Source organism: Hypanus sabinus, unplaced genomic scaffold, assembly GCF_030144855.1.
Source record: "Hypanus sabinus isolate sHypSab1 unplaced genomic scaffold, sHypSab1.hap1 scaffold_1098, whole genome shotgun sequence".
Classification (NCBI taxonomy): Eukaryota; Metazoa; Chordata; class Chondrichthyes; order Myliobatiformes; family Dasyatidae; genus Hypanus; species Hypanus sabinus.
In genome coordinates, this window is record NW_026779155.1 from 90,780 (window position 1) to 100,070 (window position 9,291).

Consider the following 9,291-nt stretch of genomic DNA (forward strand, 5'->3'; position numbering starts at 1 on the left):
GGCTGTTCAAAGACATCTTCTTTCTTTCCATTTCCATCACCGGTTTCCTTGCCTTCGGCTAATGCCTTTCTTCCTCTGTTAGCCATTTCAGTCAAATCAAATTCAAATTCAAACAGATAAAAGTGTTATAAACACTTTGATAAAGATGTCAAAGGGGTGGTAAGTAAATTTAAAATGAACAGTGCAAAGCCAGAATGCAACCTACTCCATGTAGCGCCTCCATGAGAGTCCTTCGCCTAATGTAGCCTAACGCGCACCTTCTCAAAAATGCAGCTCCACGTCGCGGTAACACAGATGGCAAGAACTATGATTGGTCCACTTGGCAGCTGCCAGTTTCCTCCTGCGCATTTCCTCTTGCTTCGAAGTTGGACAGTGGACCACATCAAGGAGAGGTTAGGTGAGGTAGTCAGAAAATATGTACATGTGCACGACTCTTCATTGGCAGACAATAAAGACTTGAAAATGGCATCAAAATCGTGCAAAGAAATTTCCAACATTGCTTTGGACATCATGGACTGCAAAAGGTAATGGAAAAACTTCTCATTTTTCTGCGTTGCAGTAATTTCAAAAAAAGTAACACTTCTGCAACATTGATTAGCTCCAACTCCAACAAGACGTAGTCAGCAGTCGCCATTGTTCGCAACTCAACACAAGTGAATTCAACACAGTAGCACAGAACCCCAACACCAACTAGCATTTTGGCAGTGATGCAGACACACAAAATCACAAGTAGAAATGCTCACAATGGCATAGCGTCTATGCAGAGGTATAATTCAGGCTTCAGCAGGTGAACAGCTTCTCCCCAGTATGAACTGACCGGTGTGCTTGTAGGCTGGATGACTGAGTGAATCCCTTCCCACAGTCTGAACAGGTGAACGGCCTCTCCCCAGTGTGAACTCGCTGGTGTGCTTGTAGGTTACCTAACTGAGTGAATCCCTTCCCACACTCTGAGCAGGTGAATGGCCTCTCTCTGGTGTGAACTCGCTGATGTACTTTCAGAGTGGATGATTGAATGAATCCCTTCCCACATTCTGAGCAGATGAACGGCCGCTCCCCAGTGTGAACTCTCCGATGTACCTTCAGTTCAGATGAGCAAATGAATCCCTTCCCACAGTCTGAGCAGGTGAACGGCCTCTCTCCAGTGTGAACTCTCTGATGTAGCTTCAGTTTAGCTAAGCAAGTGAATCCCTTCCCACAGTCCGAACAGGTGAACGGCCGCTCGCCGGTGTGAAGCCGCTGGTGAACCAGTAGGCTGTACGACTGTGTGAATCCCTTCCCACAGTCTGAGCAGGTGAACGGTCTCTCCCCAGTGTGAACTCGCTGATGTGCCAGCAGCTGTGATGACAAAATGAATCCCTCCCCACAGTATGAACAGGTAAACGGCCTCTTCCCAGTGTGAACTGACATGTGTGATCGTAGGTGGGCAGACTGAGTGAATCCCTTCCCACAGTCTGAGCAGGTGAACGGCTTCTCTCCAGTGTGAACTCGCTGATGTATTTTGAGCTTAAATGACTGAGTGAATCCTTTCCCACAGTCTGAGCAGGTGAATGGCCTCTCACCAGAGTGAACTCGCTGATGTACCTTCAGTTCAGATGACTGAGTGAATCCCTTCCCACAGTCTGAGCAGGTGAACGGCCTCTCCCCAGTGTGAATTCGCTGATGTACCTTCAGATGGCATGACTGAGTGAACCCCTTCCCACAGTCCAAGCAGGTGAACGGCCACTCTCCAGTGTGAACTTGCTGGTGAGCCATTAGGCTGGATGACTGAGTGAATCTCTTCCCACAGACTGAGCAGGTAAATGGCCTCTCCCCAGTGTGAACTCTCTGATGTAGCTTCAGATGGCATGACCAAGTGAACCCCTTCCCACAGTCCAAGCAGGTGAACGGCCTCTCTCCAGTGTGAACTCGCTGGTGAGCCATTAGGTCAGATGACCGAGTGAATCCTTCCCCACAAATTCAGCAGATGACCAGCCTCTGCCCAGGGTGAACTGACTGGTGTGTCTGCAGGTGGGAAGACTGACTGAATCCCTTCTCACACACAGAACAGGTGAATGGTCTCGTCCCTGTGTGAACTTGCTGCTGTACCTTCAGTTGAGTTGACCGACTGAATCCATTCCCACTGTCTGAGCAGATGTTTGAAATTACAGGCGTGCCAGTCGGTCAGATGATCGAGTGAATCCCTCTCCGCAGTCTGAGCAGGAAGGATGATCGAGTGAATCGCTTGCTCCTCTTCTTAAGTATCTGGACAGAGACAGCAAAACTGGTGTGTTGTGTTCGGGATTCCCGTAGACAAATTCCTTGTCATTTTTAACCTGTAAAAAGATTTACAAAATCCATCAATGTGTGTAGGACAACATTTCAGATGAGATCACTTGAGTTGTCAAGGTGTGATCTGACATCACACTGTTAAAGTGAGGTTCAACCCAAGTTGGTGAGAGAAATCATCTTGTAACTGGACACAGTGCTGGTATCTGGAATGACCATCAATTCCCTGATGCTGTTCCCGTTTCTATAAGAATCAGGCATTTCTGCCATCTCCAATTTGTACCTTGGCTGAGTTTGACTCTCTCCATTGGTATTATTCCTTGTTCCTACTGAGCTGCCTGGCCCCACAGTAACTGAAACAGTGAAGTCGGCAGTGTATTCCATGCACCCACCAGGCTCTGTGTAGAAAACTTACCCCAACATCCCGTCGGTATCTATTTCCAAGCACCTGAAAACTCTGCTCCCTCGTGTTAGACACTTCAGCCCTGGGAAAAATCCTCTGGCTATCCAGACGATCAATACCCCTCATCATCTTATACACCTAAAAAAGTTCTAAACATGAACACGGAAATTATACATTGCTTTGAGAATTTGTCAGACGTATACAATATGATGAGGGAGAAGATAGGGTAAATAAATGCAAGCAGCTTGTTCCACGGAGGTTCGGTGGGACTACAACTAGAGGTCATGGGTAAGTGGGGAAGGTGAATATTTAATGGTAACATGTGGAAAAGCTCTTTACTGAAATGGTTGTGAGAGTGTGGAATGAGATGCCAGCACAAGTGGTGAATATGATCTCAGTTTCACCGTTTAAAAGGAGTTTGGATGGGAGCCTGGATGGTAGGGGTATGGTTTTTTTTATAAAAAGGGCCCAAAGGATATTGGGAACCAAATTCACCACAACCACAAACTGTTCTTGCTGCCACCATCCAGGAAACGGTACCACAGCAACAGGCTCCGGGACATCATCTTCCACCAGGCCATCAGACTGATTAATTGCTTTCTTGACTGTCCTATATACAAACTAAACATTATAAATCAATTTCAATTACACATTGCACATTTAGACAGTAATGTAATGTAAATATTTCTACTCATCTATATGAAGGATGTACATAATAAAGTCAATTCAATTCACCATCTCCACTATCTGTTCTGTCATTCTGGCTCCCATTCCCCCTACAACTTACTTTAACCATATCAGCCCCAACCCCCATTAGCTCTAGTAAGCCTTACCACTAAGATATTAATTGCCTCTTGCTCTGTTCCCCTAACAAAGCCACTTATCAGCCCTTTGACTTTCCTCCCCCCAACAGTTTCTAAAGTGTTCCTCTTGTTATTGTGCAGGCATGGCACTGGAGTACTCTACGATGGCTATTTAATCTCATTCCCCTTCCCGATTCTCACCCAGTTTCCTGTGTCCTGCACCTTGGGTGGAACTCACCTCTCTTCATGTCATATCTTTCACCCCGTCCTACTGCTGGATGATCTGGAATTCACCCATTTCAAGATCCAACACCTTAAAGTGCAGGGTTACAAACTGCAGCTGAATACACATCTTGTAGGTGAGGGCATCAGGGACACTGGAAGTCTCCCCTCCTTCCCTCCAATATTCCCTCTAATTTGTAGTAACCAGTGTGCACATGAATCGTGTACTGTTCATTTTTTACCCAGTGACAAGATGTGCACAGTGAATTTTATACAGAGAGGTATTCATTTTCACAGTTGGTAAATCACAGTCGATAGGAACTTTGAACTCCTCTGGGTTCGATCCAGTTCATCTGCACTTTCACACAATCTATGTAGCAGGCCTGTAATGGGTAACAAAGGATTTTCTCACCAAAGCTTTTACATATTGTCCATATGTGGTTTGCTTGCTAAATTACACTTTAAAAAGTCAGATTTCCAAATATCACTCCACTTCTTCCCACTTGCAAATTCTCCAGCAACTTTAGCACCACCATATGCACACAGGTATCACCAGTTTCTGGACTCTACATAAATATTTCCCCTGAACCCTCCCCCAAATGACTGAAAGTGGTGAACTGAGGGATGGCAATGCCGATGAATATGAAGGGAAGGGCAGCAGTCTGTCTCATTGGAGTCTGGCATATTTGTGATGTGAAACCACTTGTTGCCCAAGCCAAAGGTGTTTGCGATCATAATGAACCTAGAGAGAATGGTTCTCACCTGTAGAAAAGTCCAGAGCAAGAGGAGGTAGAACAAGCAACACACACAAAATGCTGGAGGAACTCAGCAGGCCAGGCAGCATCTATGGAAAAGAGTACTAATGCTGAGTTCTGCCGGCATTTTGTGTGTGTTGCTTTGAATTCCAGCATCTGCAGATTTTCTCTTGTTTGTGATTGGAGGTAGAACAAAGGTGATTTTCTCAACTGCTGATGTAAAAGATTTTGTTCCCTTTCTCCGAGTTCCTAATCCTTGCATTTAGATAGCTGGAGCTCAGCTCTGTCTGAGAGATCCATCGGTTCCCATTCCCTCATCAGCCGGAAGTTCCCCGGGGCCTGTGTTTGGATCGTGGGGTTGAGAGAGAGGGGAGAGAGCAGGACTGTCCGGGACTGCGGGTCACGGTGTCCGAAATTCACAGAAATTATCCCAAAGTTGGTGTTTAAGATAAAAACACGGAAAATCGCTGTTATCTATACCCGCCATTTTCAAGGCCTTCTGTGTACTGCACGCATGCGTGATACTCGGGGACGGCCTCAGCCTGACGCCTGCGCATTTCATCGGCGTTTCAGCACCGGCAAAGTTTTTAACACATGGCCTTATGGGTAATCACAGTGCTATTAAAGATTTCTGCAAGCACCGGTTCACTTTCCATAACTCAATTTTTTTCATGTGTATAGAAAAATCTGCAGCTGTTTTAACGCAGAAAGCGGCTCCCATAAACAATATACTCAATATCAACGTGTATCTAATGCCAAAGTAAAATGCAGATATAAAACATAGGAGATTCTGCAGTTGCTGGGAATACAGAGACACACACACACAAAATGCTAGAGGAACTCTGTAGTTCAAGCAGCAACTAAGCAGCGGAGTCCACAGCCTAGGCATGCTGAAAGGGCTCGGTGTAAATGTTGCCTTTTTATGCCTCTCCACAATTGCTGCCTGACTGTTGATTTCCACCAGTATGTTGCAGAAATTAACCACCTTTTTTTTTTGATCAACCAGTTTCCAAATGCTTCTAATCTTTCTTTTGTAGCTACATCCAGCTGGTCTTTCCTCCTTCTCCTCGTAAACTCTAGACCCCAACTCTCTCAGGAACCCCAAAAGCCCTGACTCAGGCTGGCAACTCTTCGGTTTCTGACTCTGCTCCATCGAAGTTTCACTCGATAGTCTGCTGTCAGAACTTTAGAGGTGCATTGAATTGCGAGACCGGGGAGGGGGAGAGAGAGAGAGGGGGGGAGGGGGAGAGGGAGGGGGGGAGAGGGGGGGGAGAGAGGGGGGGGAGAGAGGGGGGGAGAGAGGGGGGGGAGAGAGGGGGGGAGAGAGGGGGGGGAGAGAGGGGGAGAGGGGGGGAGGGGGGAGAGGGGGGGAGAGGGGGGAGAGGGGGGAGGGGGGGAGAGGGGGGGAGAGGGGGAGAGGGGGGAAGAGGGGGGGAGAGGGGGGAGGGGGGGGAGGGGGGGAGAGGGGGGAGAGGGGGGAGAGGGGGGAGAGAGAGGGGAGAGAGAGAGGGGGAGAGAGAGAGGGGGAGAGAGAGAGGGGGAGAGAGAGAGGGAGTCAAAACCACAGTGAGCTCATCGTCTTGTTCAGCCCGGAGAAAATCATGCAGGGAATTCATGCAGGTGTATAAGATGATGAAAGGCATTGGTCGTGTGGATAGTCAGAGGTTTTCTCCCAGGGCTGAAACCGCTAACACGAGGGGGAATAGGTTTAAGCTGCTTGGAAGTACATACAGAGGAGATGTCAGAGCCAAGTTTTTTAAGCAAAGAATGCTGTGTGTGCGGAATGCACTGCCAGCGACGGTGGTAGAAGCGGATACAATTGGGTCTTTTAAGAGACCCTTAGATAGGTACACGGGGCTTAGGAAAATAGGTGGCTATGCGGTAGGGTAATTCTAAGCAGTTTCTAGAGTAAGATAAATGGTCGGAACAGCAATGTGGGACAAAGTATCTGTAACGTGTTATCGATTTCTATGTTTTGATGAAATTTATGGGAAACCTCCTATCCCACGGAGTGGTGATTAATTGCAACCTGTCATCTCAGGGAGAGTGAGAGGGGAACGGGAGGGGTAGATTTTGATATACTGATATGGAACAGAAACATGAGCAGGGACTAGATGGGCCGAGTGGCCTTTCTAGTGTACATAGTGATTGTGGTAGAGACAGTAAGTACCTGAGACACGGGATTTGATACAGAACTGATTTATCTTTCACAGATACACAATATTAAACCGCAGTCTAATATAAGGCTAACATCAGCAGAACAGACTCCCCCAATGCTCAGTGACCAGGGGTCAGTCCTGGGTGCGATGAGCAGCCGCAAGAACTGCAGAATCTGACAGTAACAGTCCCTCGTGAACCTGCAGCTGCCTTCATTCACCGTGATGGTTAAACATTTAACATGGAGCTGATTTTAACTTCCTCCCTGATGTAGGAGCGCTCAGACCGAAGATGTAGGGGAGAAGGAAAAAAAAGAGATAATAAAGTTGTTCGCACAGATAGGGATAAACAGAGAGGAAGAGGTGGAGAGTTTCTTAAATGCATCTATTTTAATGCTAGGAGCATTGTAAGAAAGGTAGATGAGCTTAGAGCATGGATTGATAACTGGAAATATGATGTTGTATTTATTAGAGAAACATGATTGCAGGAGGGGTGTGATGGGCAACTAAATATTCCTGGATTTCATTGCTTCAGGTGTGATAGGATTGGAGGGGCAGGAGGGGAAGGTGTTGCATTGCTTGTCTGAGAAAATATTATAGCAGTGCTTTGACAGGACAGACTAGAGGGCTCGTCTAGGGAGCATTTTTCGGTGGAATTGAGGAATGGGAAAGGTGTAGTGGGGTTGTATCATAGACCACCTAATCGGGAGTGAGAATTGGAGGAGCAAATTTGTAAGGAGATAGCAGATACTTGCAGTAAGCACAAGGTTGTGATTGTGGGAGATTTTAATATTCCACACATAGAAACATAAAAAATAGATGCAGGAGTAGGCCAAAGTGAATAATGTCACATTTATCCACGTTAAATTGCATCTGCCTTGAATTTGGCCACTCATCTAACCTATCCAAGTCACCCTGCATCCTCCTTGCAGCTAACACTGCCGCCCAGCTTCGTGTCATCTGCAATCTTGGAGATCTTGCATTTAATTCCCTCGTCTAAATCAGTAATATATATTGTAAACAACTGGGGTCCCAGCACTGAGCCTTGCAGTACCCCACTGCTGACTGCCTGCCAATCTGAAAAGGTCCTGTTTATTCCCACTCTTTGCTTCCTGTTTGCCAACCAATTCTCTATCCACATCAATACCACACCCCCAATACCGTGTGCTTAAGTTTGCACATTAATCTCCTGTGTGGGACCTTGTCAAAAGCCTTTTGAAAATCCCAATGTACCACATCCACTGTTAACCCTTGCCTGGGTGTGTTGTGTGGTAACCCCTGGAAGACGGTATTCCTGTGACAGGTCACTTTCGCTGATAACTCGTACGTGGACAGATTCAACGGATAAGAACTTCGTCGACGGTTATTTTGAAGTAACCGACTTTTCTCTACATTTCACTCTGGATCACAAATATCTCTCTCCCATCATTTATTCCGTAGATTACTGAATTTTCCTACTTTACCATTTAAAGACTCTAAGCTTTGTTCCCTCAGCCTCGATAGTCTGGGAAATACATTTACACACATATACACTTAACACTGTTAACTTTCCTTTATTTCGTTAAGTTACTTTATTATAAGTAGATACTAATAAAAAGAGTGATTTTAACATCAAAACCAGACTCCAGTGTGAACTCTATTGCTGCTGGTTCGTTTCTAAAACGTTTCAGTTCGTAACACAGTTTTATAAAACTAGTTAGACCACATCTGGAGTGTTTCATACAGTTCTGGTCGCCCCCATTCTCGGAAGGATGTCGGGGCTTTGGAGAGGGCGCAGAAGAGGTTTACCAGGACACTGCCTGGATTAGAGGACATGAGCTATAACGAGAGGCCGGACAAACGTATTGTTTTCTCCAGAGCGGCGCAGGCTGGGGTGAGACTGGATGGACATTTATAAGATTACGAGAGGAATAGATAGAGTGGACAGACGATATATTTTTCCTGGGGGTTGAAATGTCTAATACATTTAAGGCGAGATGAGATGTGAGCGGCAAGTTTGCTTCTTTCCACAGACTAATGTGTAGCTGGAGTCTCTGCCTGGGGGAGGGGGGAGGTGTCACCAATCCTGACACGTGATCCCGTTTGCCCCTCCCATTTAACCGCAGATGGGCAGCATCTGCGCGTCTGTTTCCGAGGCCCCGCCTCCCGATGATGTAACAATCTCTTCGCGCATGTTCACAGTCTCCGGGTGGACGGTGTTATCCTCTCCGCTCAGAGCTGAAGTGGGTCGGTGGTGTGTTCGGGAAAGACCTTCGTCTCTTCCGTCGGGATCACTGTCTGCGGGCCGAAGATATCACTTTCCCATCGGTGAGTATTGAGACCGATCCCGAGCGGGGAGATCCGATGTTGGCCGTGAGCCCCGAACTGAGGGCCAGTTAATCATCTATTTTCCAGCTATCTGGGCTCGTCAGAAATGTGTCGACTTAACTTAATCTGCATTGAACGATCCAAACCAGGAGCCCAGGCTGTCTGTTTCTGCAGAATTTAAATAGAAGACTCGCAGACAGGTCACTTGTGACTTGTGCCGCAGATTCGCCCCGCCTCCGCTTTGTGACGCAAGATCACGTGGTTGATTTTGGCCACTGACTGTGTTCAGGCATTAACTTCCCTAAACTCGCCTCGTTTCCTGAGGCTCCTCGCTTTTGTCCTGGGGCTTTTTGGCTGTTGTGTCTTCTCCCGGACTGGGG

At 46.9% G+C, this 9,291-nt stretch overlaps 1 protein-coding gene across 1 annotated transcript; it reads right to left on the reverse strand.

Annotated features, from left to right (window-relative positions):
- Positions 1-426: 426 nt before the first annotated feature.
- Positions 427-3,486, reverse strand: LOC132386338 (zinc finger protein 229-like). The gene is made up of 3 exons (XM_059958582.1): positions 3,164-3,486; positions 2,681-2,817; positions 427-2,312 (listed from the first exon to the last, which is right to left on the reverse strand). The coding sequence occupies exon 3, from the start codon at positions 1,918-1,920 to the stop codon at positions 781-783; it is 1,140 nt and encodes a 379-aa protein (XP_059814565.1). The 5' UTR covers positions 1,921-2,312; positions 2,681-2,817; positions 3,164-3,486; the 3' UTR covers positions 427-780.
- Positions 3,487-9,291: the final 5,805 nt, after the last annotated feature.